Raw genomic sequence first — 18807 nt, 5'->3', positions numbered from 1 at the left:
AGAATTGACGTTGCTCGACAGAATTTGACACCCCGAGAAAATATACTGGTACGAGAAAAGAATTTGTGCCCCCATCACGATAGATCACATTTTGATTCTAAAATAGTACCCGATAACTTTGGTAGCAGCTGCGACTGACATGGTTACGTTAGATAATTCCATTCACCTGAATTCGATTACTTCTTATTTGTTAAGCTTTTTCTACTCTCGGTACGATCTAATAATAAGTCGTAGGAAGCAAAAAATTAAAACATGAATTGTCTGAAGAGGGCGTCAAAGTAAATCCCATACAGCTTGGTAACGCATTTTGGCGTCGTGGTGAAGTTAAAAGAGGTTCACGTGTAGTGTCGCCATCCCGAGCCAAGTTGTGGATTATTATTCTATGTTCTGCTTTTTTTGTCCGATGCACTGAGCCTACTCTCCCATAACCGACACAATATCTTGTTAGCATCATTTGTGCGCGCAAGATCTTCGGCTGAGTGGTACTTGTATCCCGATCAAATTCATAGGTTGCCAGGAAGCAACCAAAGTGCTGGGAGTATAAAAATGTGTGGCTGCCTAAGTGTAACCAGCTTGTTTGTTCCAGAGGTGTCACTCAACGTGATTCTTGTAGCCATTCCACAGTGATAGATATGAACGGCACCTTTTCACCATTTTAAATCCGTCGGCGACGAGGCACTCCGATATTTTCTTACTTTGTAAGCAATTAGCCGGAAAGATGTCTTAATGCAACTCACTTGAAAGTTCTGCATGCAATTAAATTAAAATAAAATTGCCGATTAAGTCGCGACTCTAAGTACAGTCATCCCTGGCAAAGAAATTTGTAGTAATCAAGGTGACTTTAGACTGTCTAAGAGCTCCCTTGGAATGCGCTTTCCCAATCTGCTGCGTTGACGCTTGAAGCGTGTCGTTTGCTTAAAGAAAATTGGATTATATGGATTGGTGAAACTTTCTACTTCATTTTTGCAGAAAAACCTGTGATAAATTTGGACATGCTTATTGTAATTCTTAAAGATTAAGCACTCGATTTGGAAAGTTAAGTCATCATTGGTAATTTTTAAATTGTTAAAATGACAAAGAAATTTCAATATCATGTATTGCAAACATCACAATTGTCCACTCGGCAATTAACAAAAGGCGCTTGATAAAAATTAACAACTTGATACCGACAGAAATAATCGTACCAACTCTCGCGTCAGGGTCGTCGTCCAGCCGTAAAGATGATTAAAAGCGTCAACAGCGGCAATTGTGGCTACTTTTAAGTGTCTGCTCGTGCTGCTAACTAACGCCGTATCACTCCTGTTCCTGTTGCCTGTGCGAAAAAAATGGAGGTTCAGCGCTTGGGCGAATAATACGTGCTTTGTCGGGACGCTTGGCTTCATCTTGGTCTATTGGGTTTCTCTTTCTTGCCAGCCATACCGTTCAAGATGATGATTCTTGGTTCCTTATTTGGCGTTCCTCACGCTGATAGCAATATGGGCAAGACGGGGCCGGAGTTGGCGTTTATATATGGCAAGAAATTGACCGATATCTACTTCTGCACTACTTACAAGGATTGATCGACATCTACGTCTGCACTACTTATTCAGTGGTTCAGGCAATATCCGAAATGCCTCACAGCCTCAGCTTAAAGCTCGACGTGCCGAACGGTGTTCTTCGTCACAGGACTCGTACCAATGTGCTGACTATCATGCTTCTTGTTGTAAACACATGCAGCAGATGATGGTGCTTTGACACGAGAGGGCCGCAGTGGTAGCGAAATAGTGTGTATGATAGCGGTTATAATTGGCACTGTGACGTAAATATAAGATCACGAGGCCGTGTGCGCGTTTATTGACACTCACAGACTTTGGGCTACAAGGCGCTCGTTGCTAGAACATTTGGGCTTGCAACTTTTGGACTGTGTCAAACTGATTTAGAAGTGATTTTTTCTTGTGATTCCTTATCGGTGTTGCGCAATTGGATATAAACTAAAAGAATAATAAGCGTCAGGAAACTGTAAGCAAGCCATCATGGATTTAGTGCAGATTACGATATCTATTGACGTGAAGTTGCTTTTAAACTTGGTAAAATGCTGCTAATAGATAGAACCGCAAGACTTAAAGGCTTTTAAATAAGTGCCAGTAAGACTTGTATGTTCTTAGGCGCCGAGCACTGACCTTTGCAGGTTCTTGACTGACTTTATTGTCTGCTACTTAGACTTGGACACTAAGATTTAGAAGCACGGCCAAACTTGAATGGGGATTACTTCACAAAATTACCTTATTACGTACTATTGTTCTTTAAGAAAAATACTTTAATAAAAAGGCTGACCAAGATCACATACTGAACAGACTGGAATATTCGCTTGTGAAATTGCGAATTAATGTAAAACTCGTAGAATCAGCTGACAAAGCATGCGGCACGAGGGAAACATGCCGCTTTACTAATTTTAATCTTCGAAACCTGAGTATTTACAATATCTACTTGCAATTTAATGAAGAGAAATTGTCTCTAATTTTAATATTTTACGGTCATTCTATACGCCACAGCATTAAGAGATGGTACAGCTTCCTGTGACGTTAACGAAATAGTAGCACAGCTCAGCCACGTCTCACTATGGAACTTTAAGAAAGTCTTGCTCGGTATCCTGTCTGCTACTTTTTGCGCCTTGTAATAAAATGCCGTTAAAAATAATTGTCTATTCAGCAGATATCTGATTGTAATTACATCTAATGCTGTAGAATCTGAGCTGCAGTTACAGCTTAGTCGCTCACAACAAGTATCAGCGTTTCGCGATATAGTTAAATGAATCGCATAATCTTTTTTACTTCCCTTTCGAGCCTTTGATAAAATAAAATCCAAAAAAATCCCACTGTGTTTGAATTGATGATCTTAGTCTTTAGTTATATCTTAGGGATTGCCCCTCCCACGGCAGCTGCTGCGGCTTTCCTAGTTGTGGTACGGCCTAAGTCATCGTATCTTTTCGTTGTTTCCAGTGCATAACTAGCACCACAACATCAGTCCGTCCCTTTAGTCCGCACCCAACGCAAAGGCAGCCAAATAAAAACTAAAGTTGCTAACAGAGCCCGCAATGAACCCTCTTTTTTCGTCGACGGCTCTCTTGCGACTGTAATACTTCAAGTACAATACTGTATTCATGACATTTTCTAATGGCCCCGTTTGTGCAAATCAATTGACAAAACCCAACCGCGGCGGTCAGCTCTTGTTCAGAGAGTCCAGCCCCCTGCCGCCGACTCGGAGGCTCATGCCAGTTCATGCAGTTCAGTCGCACGTCTAGAGGAGCTCCAGCCGTCCGCAAAAAAACGGCCGCACTCTCTTTTTGAACAAAAATTAAAAAAAAAATCTCCATATATTTCTCCAGCACTAGCTTGCGCAATCAGTTCCTGCAAAGGCGACGCCATTTCTTTTCAGTCGCTTCGATCAATCTGGACAAATCGTAACCTTTCGTACCCCCCTCCCCTCTTCTCGTGGACAGGCGTTGTGGCATAGTGAAATGAAGTAGCTCCATTTTCGAGACGAAGTAGGCCCTGTTTACGGTATGCGCCATGCATGCCTACGATCAGCGCGGCATTGCGACGACGCTCCTAAGGGCAATGCCGCGTCAACAGCAGGTCAGCGAGATAAAAAAGCCTTGATGGGGTCATGTGCGGCGCTATGTTTAGTTTAAAGACGGCTACTGCCCCCAGCACTCTTTGCCGTTCCGAGTCCAGTGAGCCCACTGAAACGAAACTCCAAAAACCATGCAGAAATCCCATCCGAGATACAACAGTGCGGCCTGGCGTACGCTTCATACTAGTCGCCGCTGGCCATCACACTTTGCAATTTTCCTTCTGCATTTGTCACCATTCTCGCGTTTGCTTGCCTCCGCTAACTGCCTCGTTCTTAATAAACGAAAGACGGCATCTCAAAATCGACGTGGACACACAGTATGCCGCTCGAGGTCCTCGCCAGCGAGAAGCTGGACACTTCGTTGTCTGCATTTACCAACGCGCCGCAGGCTTTTGAAGCACTTTTGAATGCCCCCCGACGTGCCGAGCTCTCGCGCCAGCGTCCTTTTGTGGCTTTCGAACACCAAACTATTGAGTTATGTCCGGCCTTTCGTACGACGCCGGAACCGATTGTATTACTGTCTCCACGTCACGACGCGAGTGTGTCGTCTATTTTGCGCCATCGGTCCGCATCGGCCTCTTTATTAACCAGCGAGGAAGTGCCTTCAGCAGTCGCATTCAAGAAAAAGAAAAAAGTCTCGTTTCTACAGAAAGCGCCTCGTAACGAGCTCGAAACAAGCGTAAAAAAACCGTGCGAGTGCCAAGGTGTGAAACGAACCGACACGATCAAGACGATGCCATCGCCTATTCACGCAATTTGTCGACGGGCCGAGCGACAGGCTCTGAAACACCTTTTGAGCTTCTATGTTGGTGCAGATCTATTGAAACTCGTGAATTCCATTTGTGCGTGTGGCCGTAGTCCATTAGAAGTTGCGTGTGAAGTAGGAGATCTTTATATTGTCAAGATGCTACTTAAGCGCCACGCTGATCCCAATAGCGGAAGCTTCACGTCCAGACCAAGACTGCCTCTTTCAAGTCATTGTCGTAATGATACGAGACGAACGATTGATGCGACTTATGCACGTACACGCCAATTGACGTGCTTGGGTATCGTGATAAAGAATCGCAAGTTGGATTTACTGGAATTATTACTTCATTATGGTGCACAAATTGACGAAGACGCTTTCATCATGGCAGCTACGCTTGGGTATGCCGATGTGATTCACATTGTTGTGAAATTTGCCACGGCTGATGCGAAGAAACGAGCAAGTCCGATGCATCATTTTTTCCACAAGAACGGATCTGAGGTTATTGAAAGTGCTTCCGTGCCTCTCCTTTCAAGCATTTTGTTGCAAAAAGCGTGCTCTGCTGCGGCAGGCAAGCATTTGGAGCTTATTTCTATGCTTCTAGGCGATGGCAAGACGAGTGTTTCCAAGCAAAAGGTGATTTTTTGCGCGTTTGAAGCCGTTAAGTTGCGAGATACGTGCCTTTTAAAATGCCTTTTGAAGCTCTATAGGACTTCCTTGCTACTTGATGCTCGTGAGAGTGTTTCTCAGAGCTCGCTGCTGCATGTAGCCATTAAGAATGGAACTGTCAAGATGGTGTTGCTATTGATTGAAAATGGGGCGGATGTTCATGCAAAAGATGGTAGCGGGATTCCGCCTTTGTACTTGGCGTGTGCTCGAGGCCAAGACGTTGTTGTGGAAGCTTTATTAAAGAAAGGAGCCACGTGTATGGCCGTCGGTCCTAGTGGGGAGACGCCATTACACATTGCTGCTCAGGAGAATCAACTCGCGTGTATCAAGGTATTACTTGACGCGGGGCACGTGCATGTGGATCAAGTAACTCACGATCGCTGCACGGCCCTTCATTTGGCGTCTCAGCGTGGGAATACAGCAGTAGCTGCTTGTTTGCTTGACTTTGGAGCGGATATTCATGCCCTGACGAAAGAAAACGAGTCACCATTACTGAAAGCTAGTCGAATGAGTCAATTTCAGACTGTCAAGCTTTTAGTATCTCGCAATGCGAGCTTGAAACCGTTTCAAACACGACACAAATTGGAAGAGAAAAGTGTGGTCGCGAAGAAGAAAACATCGTTTGCGTCGTCAATGGGTACTGCAGTGGATCTAGAGATGCAATTACCTCGGAGTCGATCGTGGTCATCGTCTGGCAACGATTCCCACCGCAAGAGTGGCAAGAATAGCAGCGATCGGACCTGTATTGTCAAGTCCAATACACACACGTCATTGAAACACTGGCTTCGTTCGGTGCTTCATAACTAAAGAGAAGTCTCCAAGCAAGTAGACCATTGCGAAATGAACGTGTAGATTGTAATGTGGTTGAGATATGAGTCAGGAATTTGAGCATCCTGAACGTAAAGAGTTATTGAATCTACATCGATGGGTTACTATTAATTACAAGTTAAGGGCTTTATGGCGTAACCTAGTTTTAATACTGCTGTGACATGTATGTATTGATGGACTAAGGTTTTATTCACGTGAGGTGATTCGAGATCAAATCCCGCAACTTAACCACGTCACCTCATCACGTCTGTGACATGTAGCGAAGGGGGCCAGAAATTTCCACGAACATGCACCTTTTTTCGATTCGTAATGTAAATTAGTCGTGTAAATTTAAAAAAAAAGGGTGTCGCAATTTCCGGTATATTACGACGCGGTATACACGATTATACGAGTCGTGAAAAGAATGGATCTTTGCGAAAGCTCTGTAGCAAATCGTTCGTACTGAAAAGGACCTTTACCAAGTGTTTTCGTAATTCCGCCACTGCAACAAGACCTTCTTCACTCAACGTCATTAACGCAGTTTTAAACTCGCGCTCCGAGAGTGGTTTCAACACTCCCACGTCCTTGCTCACGTCACAATAGCACAAATAAAGATCCTCGACCGTCACAAGCGGTATCGTCTCACTCTCTGTTTGATTGCTTCGTACAATAAGTCGTCGCATCGAAGCAAAGAGAATCATTTGCAAATTACGTGGCAACGATGGAATCACAAGCGCGCTTTTGGACTCCAACGCGTGTTTAATAATACGCAACATATCTGTCAATGGGAGTGGTCGTTCCACTACGTTTTCATCAATTGGATTCTCAGCATTGGCTTGATTTGTTTGATTGAAGTGATGCTGTAATACGCGACGACACGTATCAACGGCAAGTCGAATGTCTCCACTTGTAGATGCAATTTTCCGCGCCAAAAACGAAATACCATGCAAACTCACCATCTTGGACGCAAGTGCTTGTCCTCCTAAACGATCTATCAAAATCAGTTCAATCGTTTGATGCGTATAGGGCTTAAAGATCACGACGTGAGGCACACAATCGGGCAATCGTTGTTGCAACATTGGAAGGTAGCGTTCAGTAAAATCCACTTGATTTGAAATTCCGACGAGAAGAAAGCGATTCGAACGTCGATGTGCCAATTCAAAAAGTCGACAAAGATCCTTTTCAATTTGATTGTGTTGCAAGAGCATATCGATTTCGTCGAGAATTAAAATCATTGTTGTTGATGTCTTGAGGTGACGACTTGTGGCACGTTCAATGGCTTTAAAAGCTTCCTCTTCGCTTCCAAACGACTTGGAGATCATAATATTGGCAAGCTGACGGAAAAGTCCGGACGAGTTGGTTAAAGTCATGGCATTAATATGGCAACGAATGAGCTCATTCGCTTGTGTTGGACAGCATTCCTATCCACACAAATCAAACAGTTACTGTGTGTTTTGTTTTTTCAAAGACTACGAGTTTAAATGCAAGAAATACGTACTTGATAGAGTTGATTGATTTCCAATTGAGTAGCCTTTAACAAAGCCGTTTTGCCACACCCTGGTGCACCAGAGATGTATAAACTCGTTCGATTCTTTTCTTGAAAACAAGACGTAAAAAATGTTTTAATCTCGTGAAACTCGTTTTCACGATATCGAAAATGTAGTGGAATGTAAGCAGACGTGAGCTTTTTCATTGCATCTTGTACCAACGTACTCAAAAGAGTCTCGTTGGTTCGTTCCTTCTCAGTCACAGCATTCTTCAAGCAGTCCAGATTCGATTCCTTCGGTATTGGTGAAGGGGTAAAGCTATTTGCAAGGTTACGTAATGGCTGTCGATTTCTCCCGTGGTGTTCGTTTTCATTCGTTTCCACTGTTGGTGGTGACATTGTTCCCATGTCTTTTTCCTCGCTTTGACAATCTGTGAATGTCATAACCTTTTCCATTGGTGTCCAATCTAAACTCTTGCGTTTTGTCTTATCACTCAAGCCAGGGGTAAGCTCTTTGTGCTTTCGTTTACGACTACAAGATGTCTCCTCGTCGTCGTTTTCGCTGATTTCTCCATCACTCGAGCTCATGGCCGCTTCCGCTCGAACACGTGCCGCTGTTTCTTCCCAAAGGCCACTACCATGCAAATATTCAATCAATTGGTCTTTTGTTCGAAAGTAGTCGTGTCCTGGAATCCCCTCGTTCGTACTTGCACAATGAGGTTTAAAGTAATCACACTCGAGTTTTCCATACCGATAGTGCCATCCATCGTCCGAAAGCACGCGCCAAATTTCACCAAATTTCACCTCGGCAAGCGTTGTTTGGGAAGAAAATCCGCTTGATTTCGAGCGAGGACGTTTGGAAGGATCGATGGACGTGGATCGATTAGGACGGTGTTTTAACGAGAACGTTGTCTCGTTAAGAGAGTGGGGACCATACAAGGAGCTGCGTTCATTCACAACAAGGTCGTTTTCGTCTTCACTCTCGCTTTCGACAATGTATTGGCGTCTATGCGCTTCTTCTAATTTGGCACGAATATGTTCATACTCCCCACTGCGATCGAGATACGTCTCGAGGTTTTCACGACCACAAAAGTAATCGACATTTGGCTCGAGAGTTTTTGGATCTTTCGTCTTGCAATAGGGCTGATAATACTTCCACTGAAGACCGCCACTTTTCCAGTACCATCCACGACGCTTTAATTCACACTCGAGCTTTCCAAAGGCCATTTTAAACACAGGAATCATTGCAATTGAATTCATCGTTTTAAAAGACTTTGATGTCGTCTTACAAGCTTTCAAAGGACTGTCTTTCTTGGTTGTTATGTCTTGTATCACGGACGTTCCAGCCACGGTAGCAACCACCTCCGTACTCTCGCAAATGTCTTCATCTTCGCTCGCTTCTTCATCCAAACCTTTGGTCTCCCTTTTTTCGACTTGGAGCTCCTCGTTCTCCAATTCCAGATCCAATTCCTTCCTTTTCAAATGCGTAATTAAACACTTTTCAATTGTATTTGCAGTCAACTCGTCACAAGAAGTCACAAATCCACTTTCCTCTAAAAACTTGACCACAGCGTGTGTTTTCGAGCAAAAGATCGTGACATTCGGCACCCATTGATCAAATGGCAAATTTGCGTGCTTATACAACGTCTCGGTCGTCGTTTCCATACTTTCCCAGCCACTAGCAGCCGCCATGGACCAGAACAACGCAATAAAGTCACTACTTGCTTCAGTAGAGCTGTTTAAGCGCGTTTGTTGGATCCAATCCCGTATGTAGTGTACGCAAGCTTTTTCAAGTGAGTCAAAGAGATTGACATTTGGTTTAAACGCTACAAAACGCGTATTTGGCATTTTATAAAGCACTTGTCCGTCTCCTTGTGTCATTGTTTCCCAACCATTTTGGAGCATTTGAGACCAACACGTTGCGACAAGAGTCGTTTTATCGGGAGTTTTTAAAAGCGGAAGAACGTTTGTTGTGGTTGTTGTGTGCTTGACTGTGGAAGGAGGAACGTTCTGGCTAGCCTTGAGATGCATTGTCGTTGAAAGAGGAAGTGTTTCTTGCTCGACAATAGCCTTGTCGATTGTATGCGCTGTTTTCGCCATGGAAAGAAACGTCACAAATAGCGCTGCGGCTTGCTCATTCGTGTGTACGTCATTGGCGTATTTACTAGCCTCATTGCATGCTCGTATGAAACAGACGTTGTTCTGCGCACGAGTGATCATCGCCATGGGTATATTAAGGTTCTTGCAAAGCCTCGTAAAGTCATCAGGAGCTGTCCAGGAGGCGAGCGTCAGGTCTTCCTCGTGTACTACACAGAGCTGCAAGCTTGGCGATGCACCCGGTGCCACTACGTGACAGGCACGTGGTCCAACGCCAAAGAAGTAAAGCACACAATCTTCGGTGTCAAGCACAGGCTTTGCATTCCGTAGTGTCCACACATCGTGGGCGTGGGCGACAGCAGCCGAGTAGCTCTTGTACACACACGCTGGCCAGAAGAAAGACATACTACGCAACTTTACCCACTGCAACGTCGTATGTTGTTCGCAATCATGACGCGTCATGCTTTGGATCAAAGACCTTTGAAATCCTTGAGAAATGAGATGCAGGACGTCCCTTTGGCGCGCTTTTTGTCGTTTAAACCTTTCGGATAAATAAAGGGGAGTATTTGTGCCCTTTTAAGACTCTAATAATGGGCTCAAATCGTTGGCGCCAATAGTTTTGTACCATTTCATGAAGATTCCAATACTTTATCAAGCCTTAAAACTTGTAATAGTCACGATCGACTTGCTCCCAAAGAGCTTTTAGTGCATGACGGCTGTACTCCAGTCTCTTGACAACAAAGTGCCTGCACAAGTAGACGGAGAAACAGCATTAATGATGGAGGAGAAATGTGAGGAAAAGTCGATCTCCAGCGAGCCCGATCCTGACGCTGAACTCTTAAGCACGCAAGTATTCATGCAAGAGAATCGCGACACGACTTTTAATGAGTCGCTTATCAAAGCGCACGTAAAGTCTTACTCCACGCACAATCAATCGACTTCTACCCAGGAACACGCGCCGTTTCAAGCGCACGCCTCCCCGACCTTCAAGTCGATTCCTTCACCGACCAAAGTCGTCAAGCCTTTCAAAACAACCGAGAATACTAGTGATCCCCTCGATGAATTTCGTGCGAAAGGACCGGAAGGCAAATTTACACGCGTATTCCCGAGCGTCTCGAAGTTAGTGGAATCCGATGGATGGCAAATCGCTCACGGTCTCAATACTTTATTCTGTGCCATGCCAGGCGTACAATTCTTTAATTTCAAACCAAATATCAACGTGTTTGACTCAAAACGCAAAGCTTGTTGGAAATTCATTCAATTAGTCGGTGCAACCACGGGTGATGAGCACGATGATAATGGGCTTTGGGACCTGCTCTGGCCCATTGCTGAAAACGAATTCAAGTGGTTTACAATGACTTGTGGCACCGAAACGTGGTATGTCAAGCCACAGACCAAATTTGAAGATTTTAAGCCAAACGAAACCGTGTTTCAAAGCAAAAAGAAAGCCGTATTACAATGTTTGGCAGAAGAAGTGGGGGACATTCCACTTGGGGAGTCCGTGGAAGGGTTTCAAGTCCTTTCATTCGCACCTTTGCCAAAGGTCGAATCGACTTTCACGAAAGCCAAGACTTCGTTATTTAAAACCCCATCACCTGCAGTGAAACAAATAAAAGGAGTTCAAGACACTACTGCTAAAAGTGCTTCTTTTGTCACCCCTGCCAAGCATACACAAGTGGCTTCGACGACTTCGAGTACAAAGCGTAAACTTGCTTCCTCAGGAAAACGATCCTCTGGATCGTTGAAAGGAAAACCCAGCAAAGTCGTTCTCAAGCATACGAATTTAAGAAAACAAGAAACAAACGAGCCTAGTGTTTCGGAAAACACCACTTCATTGGACGAGTTTCACTTTCTTGCGCCTGAATTTCGATGTTCGTTTGGTATTGTGTACAAGAAACTACAAGCTGAGGGGTGGCATTGTAAAAGTGGCACGTTCGAGTACGATTACTTTGCACCAACGTATACAAAAGCGACAAAAGCATTGAATGTCAATTATTTTCATTCGCAAGCCGATTTCGAAGATTTCTTGAAAGTCAGTGGAACGTGGAAACGCATTGAAAACGAACTTCGAAACGAACACGACGTGGCCGTTGAACAAGAGCGAGAACTTGCACTCGAACGTCATCATCAACGCTTAGAGCAACAAGCCGCACGGAAACGGAGTGTGGCCTTGTATGGGTTATCCAGTCTTCCAAAGCCCAAGAAGGTCAAAAAAGCTTCAAAAAAAGCGACACGAGGCGACGTGGCTCGTAGCCCTTTAATCACTCAAGCGAAGGTTTTGAAAGTCCCGAGTATGAAGTTTGGCACGGTGCTCAAGAAACTCTTGGCACGTGGATGGTATTATCGCCCTGGACGGTTTGAATACGATTACTTTAAGCCAAGTGCGAATCCAAAAACCGCCATTTCGGGGGAAGATCGTTTTGAAAGTGCATCGGCGCTCGAGATTTATTTAAAAACAACGGGATTATGGGAACAACTTGCGGATGAAGTGGCACAGGATGAATGGGATATTACCGAGACGGTGGAGCATGCAAAACAAACGAAGGTCACGTCACCATTAATGGCTGCCGCGGTAGTTTCAAAGAAATCACCAAGTCACGTAGTAGAGAAGGATGTTGTCAAGGCGCTTACCAATGATATTTGGGCGAATTCCCATGAATTTGACTTTAACGAGTAGAGAAGAAAAAAAAAAGAGGGTGCGATTGGAAGGGAGGTTATTGGAACGTAGGCACGTATACACGACGAAAGAGCAGAAGTAGGAGCAGGAAATTGGCGAGTATGGGTTACAACATTCCTTTTAAAGATGCCCCCGCGCGTCGATTAATGGTTTGACGCTCGACTTCAATGCGATGAATCTTTTGCTTGAGTTCCTAATCCAAAAAATACGCAATAAATAAAAAAATAAAAACGATGAAAGCAAGTGTTGTTGTCTCTCTTTTTGTCGTACCGCAATGTCCTCTACTGTGGCATCTTTAGTCGGAATCGCAGTCAGATTCGACATATCAGCGTCAACCATCTAGAAAGTAGCGACGACAACTCGCGTGAAAAAGTGTGGTGGGAATCATAAGGAATTGTGATTCGAGACACACACCCTCGAGCTTAGTCGATTAAGCATTTCGACAATTCGATCTTTATCCGCTGTCAATAGATTTGTTAAGAATGAGAGCACGACTGCCGGGTTTTTGCCACGCACCGTAGGCGTCTGTCGTATCGTACGGCTGTTGCTCGGACTGGTTCTCGCTAGTACAAAAGTCAGGACTTTGAATAAGCGTTTGTTTTTGCTTCTGTTACCATCATAGTTTCATTACATTTTCTCAAACACGACATCCATGAGCTTCCGGAGCTTGTGGATATCATCCTGCATTTGCAGAATCTGTTCCATCTTTCGTTGGCAACAAAATGGGTGCGTTGTACCCAATTTGATGGAAAAAAGGGTCGACTGGTTGTGTTTTTGTGGGTTACATTTTCTCAAACACGACATCCATGAGCTTCCGGAGCTTGTGGATATCATCCTGCATTTGCAGAATCTGCTCCATCTTTCGTTGGCAACAAAATGGGTGTGTTGTACCCAATTCGATGGAAAAAAAGGGTTGACTATTTGGTGTTTTGTGTGTTTTATATTAAAACAAGTCATGGCGTTGTCTCCTAAAGCGGAATCGGGTAGTAGTAGCAATAGCGAAGATGAATTTGACCTCGGTGGCTCGTCGGTTCCGTACAATAACGAGGAAACGAACAAAGAGACGAATCGTAGCACTTATATGGATGCAAAGAACGGTGATCGTACGAAATCAATCGACAAGGGCGATCTCTTTGACGGACAAAACGAGAAGAAAATTGGCATGACGACAAATTTATTGCCAAAGAACGAAGAAAAGGACAAGGAAATTGAAGATTTATTTGGCTCGGATTATGACTCGGAAGAAGAAGAATTCAAAGCTTCGTACGCTCGCTTTTTTCCTTTCAATAGCTTGTTACTACAGTCTTTGACACCATGTGTGTGTGTGTACATTTGATACTCTAGCGGTGTAAAAGAGTCCCCTGCACGCGATACGGGACGCACGACGGACGATCTTTTTGGAGACGAGAATACGGATCGTACGCTCTCTAAAAGTGGCGATGTAGACAGTCGATATGCCACTACGATTTGGCTCCCACGAACCCCCAAAGCTCCAAGCACAACGACGTACTTTATCACCAAGATGCCCAATATCTTACGTCTTGTGCCGGAACCATACACAAACGACTCGATTCGAGCTGAAATGGACAATCCATCCGATGAGATGTTGTATCGGAACTACGTACGGTGGCGCTACAAGCGCGACACGGTTTCAGGTCGTGTGGTAGTACACGAGACAACCAAGGTACCATTGCGTGAATCCAATACGAAGCTCGTACAATGGGAAGACGGCACGTTTACCATGTTTGTAGGCAAAGAAGCTTTGACCCTTTCGCGTCAAAAGCTTTCAAATTCTTTTCTTTTTGTGAATGAAATGGCCAGTGATAGTCCCGAATTTCAAGATACGCACGATGTCGTGATAGGACAAGAGAGTGTATTGGAATGCCACGCTCGCGTGAAGGAGAAGTTTACAATTCGACCCATGACTACTGCGAGTAAGTCCCACAAGAGTCTTACCATGTCAATGCGTGCAAAGCATAATAAGAGCGTCCAGAAGATGAAAGAGTACATTTCCGAGCTTGATGGGGAACGGGAACAGGAACAACGGGTTAAAATTACGGACGAGAAGCTACGGCTTCAGAATCGAAAGAAAGCACGGCAGGGGTATGAATTTGATCGCGAACGATCGTCTCGTATGGATGCGCAGTTTTTAGAAGAAGGGTTTGATGCTATGGAATACGATGATGAGGAACATGTTGGAGCAATTAAAGAGCAGTTTGGAAAGCGTAAAAGTGTGGTTGGAATCGTACGTAAACCGGGAGTTCGTCGTCCAGTGCCTGGTGGTGGCTTTGATGAGTATCGCAGTAACCAACGACAAAGTGCATTAAAGCGTGAAGCGGATAAAAGTGAGAGTGACAATGATGCTGGCGGGGATGATGGACAAGAGGAGGATGAAGAGGATGAAATGGTCATTCAGAGCCACAAGAAACGACGGACCGTGGAGGAAGAAGACTCGGAATGAGACGATTGCTTCTCGATGGATGAGCACAAGCCAAGTAGCAGCAATGGAAGGATTGAAAAAGTCTTGGTTTTACAGGATTGTTTAAGAAACTTAGCAACAAATCGCGACGAATCAAGAGTGTGACAAAAAAGTTTTTCGTTTTATGAGATTTTAATTTGGCTTTTTCATTCCCTTCTATCTCTTTTTTTAGCCCGTTAAGTACACTTAACGGCGAGGTCCATTAATTTATGAGGTTGAAATAATATTTTTCCTAGAAAAGATAGCTTAGTGGGAATTCATTGACCTGTAACTCGAAGTTCAAATCGTGACCCAACCTTGTGTATGTGGTGCATTCACATCAAAAAGGATGACGTTCGGGACTGACATCATCTGCGAGCCGAGGTATTTAGAATAAATACGTTCGCTATTTATGTTACGAAATTAAGTTGCCCTAATGTTGCACAATCTCCCTAAAATAGACAATGTGAACCTAAGGGATGGTCAAATACTTAAGTTATGTAATTGGAATTACCACTTGGGTGTGGTTCACATTGTGACCCACATTCTCGTGTATGTAATGTGTAACGGGGCGCTTCAGTACAAGTCCACTTCGCACTGCTTCAGTTGCGAGTGGGTGCCTTACATTATTTCACGCACACTAGTACGTGCAAAGGTAACTAGCTTAAAGAGGGTAAAATGAAAACTGTATTAATATTTTAAAAATTCTTTTCTTTCTATCTGTTAACTCTAACTTAATTATAAACTAATGCTAAACATGCAACTGAATTCTTATCTTATCTTATCTGTCTCTCTCTTTTGTTACATCTACAGCTGATCAATCTGCGGAATAAATAGATATAATGGTCTATACCTATTTATGGATAAGAATTCTAAACATTACTATATAAAGTAATATTCTCCAAATATTATGTTCCTTTTAGATAATATATTAATTAACAACCTTCAAGTGTTAATTTAATGTAACGATACACCCCGTTACATAATGTCACTGAGGGCATTCACATTAGCGGGATGACGGCTAACGTCATCCGTTACGCGAGATATCTAGAAATATATGCTCGCAATACATATTAGTGTTATCTAAAGAGATGACATTTTAGAATTAGTTAAAAATAGGTATTTATTTATAATGCACTTAAATATAAATCAGTCTCAAAACTACTTCCTACTTGAAAACTGCGCGCGAGGAGTCGGATCATCGCTCCCATGACGACACATATACCAGAATATTTTGTGCGTTGAGTGAGGTCGCTAAGGCGCACACCACAACAAATTCACTGCACGCGAGAGTAGACGGTCAACCCGCTTCTCGCTGTGCTAGGGTGCGTGCTTAAGTAGAGCGTTGCCACATTAAGACGTGCCCGCCTACACTTGGTAGCACTTGATATCCTTCACACGACCTGCATCTCTGGGCGTGTACGTGAAGATGAGCCTTATTATCGATTGAGCTCATTTGCCCCACCTCTCTGAACATCATCGGGAGGAGGCAAAGCACTTGTCGCAGGGACCGGGTGAACAAGCCCTGGTCAGGCAGGCTCCTTCGGCAATCCTCCTGAGTAACATGTTGCTCAGTTGAAGCAGTTTGAGGCATTCGTGCTCGGACAGCGGAGAGCCACGTCCGAGGCATAGAGCCATGCTGCGGTGGAGTCCAAAACTCAGACCCAGGATGAGCTGAGGCGCGAGCAGGCTCGGAGCGAGGCTTTTAACAGGACTGTTGAGATGTTCTCTGCCCCGCTGCCTCAGCCAAGGCCCCGCTCAAATTCGATGGAACTGCAGCGCACACGATTGTTCACTGGCTGTTAGTCGTGGAAAAAGGCGGTGTGGCGCAGGTCATCGAGAGAGACAGTTGGATGGTGTCGTACGCCATGTCGCACCTGCGCGGTAAGGCCACAGAGTGGCTTACTCGGCGCTCATGGCGGACGTAGTCGTTCTCTAACAACGAGGTGTTGCTGCAGGCGCGCTTTTTTAAAGCGCGGCAGGCGAAGCGATCTCTGCAAAAGTATGTGCAGGAGATGCGCTTGCTGTTGGCATTCCCTTTCCGTAGGTCCAATTCCGAAGGACATTAAGGTGCCCACGTTATAAACGGACTACGGCATGGCGCATCGCGACAGGCCCTTTTCAGAAAGTTGCCGTCGGCGATGGAAGAGGCAATCCAAATTGCCTTTGTTGGAGCAAACCTACAACAGTGCCTCGGCAACCGCTTGGTACAAGCCGTCGGCCGAGAGGACAGATGCCACTCCCATGGAGTTGGGCAATGCAGAGGTAGTCTACTTTACATTCGGCAAGCGCGGTCATATGATGGCTCGCTGCTATGCCAGGGTCCCTGCTGGTGCTAAAACGCCCAGTAAGAGGACTCCCTATTCAAAGGGTGATGGCAAAAACCAGCGTGTGATACGCGTCAGTTCTGCATCGACCACTGAGGGTTCGGGAAATGCAGGAGCGCAGTTGGGGCGGGATGCCCTACTGACGCGGACTATGAAGCTACCCCTAAGTTTAAAGTTATCGAACAAATGGGTAGCATAGTCCCTGATGTACCGAAATTTCAGAATTCAATCCTTTTGGTCTATAGCGCTCAAGTACGAGACTATGACCAGGTGATGACCCTCCTAGTGGATTCGTTTGCATCATAGAATTTTGTAAAACTCGCGGCATTCAGAAAGAGGCCGGCGATGTTTGGGTCGCTTTGCCAGATGGCAAGCGAGAAGAGGCGATCATTCATTTAGCGAACGGCGCGCTCGTTAAGTCTGAGGGAGTTAAGGGAGAACCCCCCTTCAGCTTCAGTGAATTCTGTTATAAAGAGAAGTTCACAGTGCTAGGTATCGAGAGTCCGTATGACCTCATCCTAGGCATGCTATGGTTGGAATAACACCAACCATGGATAGACTGGCGTACACGCACAGTTGCTAACTTTACTTAGGACACCGGAAAGGATGTGCTCCTGCAAGAGGTGTATGCAACTGATGTCATGACAAACAGAGATAAGAGTGCGTTGACGGGATGTCAAACGTCACAAAAATCTACCCAGAACCTCAAGCCGGGTGTAGTTGAAAGTGTACCGACTGGATGTCAGGTGACACGAATTCCTACCCAGCTTGTGAAGACTGGGCAAGGACAAGTAGTCATGTGTTCCATAGTCCTGCACAGAGCCGAGAGACTGTGGCAGCGGACAGCGAGCAGGCAGGAAGTCAAGCGTCGCATCAACCGGCACAGTGCCTAAAGCCTGGTGCGGTAAAAAAAAGTGCGTTTGCCAGGAGTGCAACGGCACCCGCACTCGCATAGCTTCGACTTCTCCAAGCTGCTCGAGGCGCAATGAGTGACGCTTGGTATCTGTGGGGTTTGAACCCACGCAGACTGTAATGTCTAGCGGATCTGAACTCCCCCCCTTAGACCAGTCGGGCAAGATACCAGAAACAAGGAAAGGACACTCTTAATTTCAACGCATTGCTTGTATATGAAACAAAGTATTTCATTCGAGCTATAGACGCGTTGTCGTTCTTCTTAGCCGTCCGTTCAACGCCAATCGACTCCCATCTGGCGCCTTGAAATGCAAATAGAGAGATGTTGTTTCTTGCAACCATTCAAAAATTAAATAGCACGGCTGGCTGACTCCAATTCGCTGCGCCACTCGCAAAGCTTCGACTCCTCCAAGCTGCTCGAGGTGCAACGGGTGACGCTTGGTATCTGTGGGGTTTGAACCCACGCAGACTGTAATGTCTAGCGGATCTTAAGTCCGCCCCTTTAGACCACTCGGGCAAGATACCAGAAACAAGGAAAGGACACTCTTAATTTCAAGTCATTGCTTGTATATGAAACAAAGTATTTCATTCGAGCTATAGACGCGTTGTCGTTCTTCTTAGCCGTCCGTTCAACGTCAATCGACTCCCATCTGGCGCCTTGAAATACAAATAGAAAGATGTTGTTTCTTGCAACCATTCAAAACTGAAATAGCACGGCTGGCTGACTCCAATTTGCTGCGCCACTCGCACAGCTTCGACTCCTCCAAGCTGCTCGAGGCGCAACGGGTGACGCTTGGTATCTGTGGGGTTTGAGCCCACGCAGACTGTAATGTCTAGCGGATCTTAAGTCCGCCCCTTAGACCACTCAGGCAAGATACCAGAAACAAGGAAAGGACACTCTTAATTTCAAGTCATTGCTTGTATATCATTCAAAGTATTTCATTCGAGCTATAGACGCGTTGTCGTTCTTCTTAGCCGTCCGTTCAAAGTCAATCGACTCCTATCTGGCGCTTTGAA

At 45.0% G+C, this 18807-nt stretch overlaps 5 protein-coding genes across 5 annotated transcripts; 3 read left to right on the top strand and 2 right to left on the bottom strand.

Annotated features, from left to right (window-relative positions):
• Positions 1 to 3931: 3931 nt before the first annotated feature.
• On the top strand, positions 3932 to 5833 carry CCR75_000849 (uncharacterized protein; the record flags this gene model as incomplete). Its single annotated transcript, XM_067958955.1, has 1 exon — positions 3932 to 5833. One exon carries the CDS (start codon positions 3932 to 3934, stop codon positions 5831 to 5833), a length of 1902 nt encoding a protein of 633 aa, XP_067819475.1.
• CCR75_000850 (uncharacterized protein) lies at positions 4862 to 9891 on the bottom strand. The gene is made up of 2 exons (XM_067958956.1): positions 7332 to 9891; positions 4862 to 7254 (listed from the first exon to the last, which is right to left on the bottom strand). The coding sequence occupies exons 1-2, from the start codon at positions 9876 to 9878 to the stop codon at positions 6238 to 6240; spliced, it is 3564 nt and encodes a 1187-aa protein (XP_067819553.1). The 5' UTR covers positions 9879 to 9891; the 3' UTR covers positions 4862 to 6237.
• Positions 9892 to 10125: 234 nt separating this feature from the next.
• CCR75_000851 (uncharacterized protein) lies at positions 10126 to 12093 on the top strand (the record flags this gene model as incomplete). Its single annotated transcript, XM_067958957.1, has 1 exon — positions 10126 to 12093. The coding sequence occupies one exon, from the start codon at positions 10126 to 10128 to the stop codon at positions 12091 to 12093; it is 1968 nt and encodes a 655-aa protein (XP_067819554.1).
• Positions 11029 to 12798, bottom strand: CCR75_000852 (uncharacterized protein; the record flags this gene model as incomplete). Its single annotated transcript, XM_067958958.1, has 5 exons — positions 11029 to 12286; positions 12364 to 12432; positions 12508 to 12554; positions 12610 to 12656; positions 12725 to 12798. 5 exons carry the CDS (start codon positions 12796 to 12798, stop codon positions 12200 to 12202), a joined length of 324 nt encoding a protein of 107 aa, XP_067819555.1. The 3' UTR covers positions 11029 to 12199.
• A 250-nt stretch (positions 12799 to 13048) lies between these two features.
• Positions 13049 to 14699, top strand: CCR75_000853 (uncharacterized protein; the record flags this gene model as incomplete). The annotated part of the gene is made up of 2 exons (XM_067958959.1): positions 13049 to 13356; positions 13438 to 14699. The coding sequence occupies 2 exons, from the start codon at positions 13049 to 13051 to the stop codon at positions 14552 to 14554; spliced, it is 1425 nt and encodes a 474-aa protein (XP_067819556.1). The 3' UTR covers positions 14555 to 14699.
• Positions 14700 to 18807: the final 4108 nt, after the last annotated feature.

Source organism: Bremia lactucae, linkage group LG9 (genome assembly GCF_004359215.1).
Source record: "Bremia lactucae strain SF5 linkage group LG9, whole genome shotgun sequence".
NCBI lineage: Eukaryota > Oomycota > Peronosporomycetes > Peronosporales > Peronosporaceae > Bremia > Bremia lactucae.
This window is presented reverse-complemented; position numbering and strand designations above follow the sequence as displayed.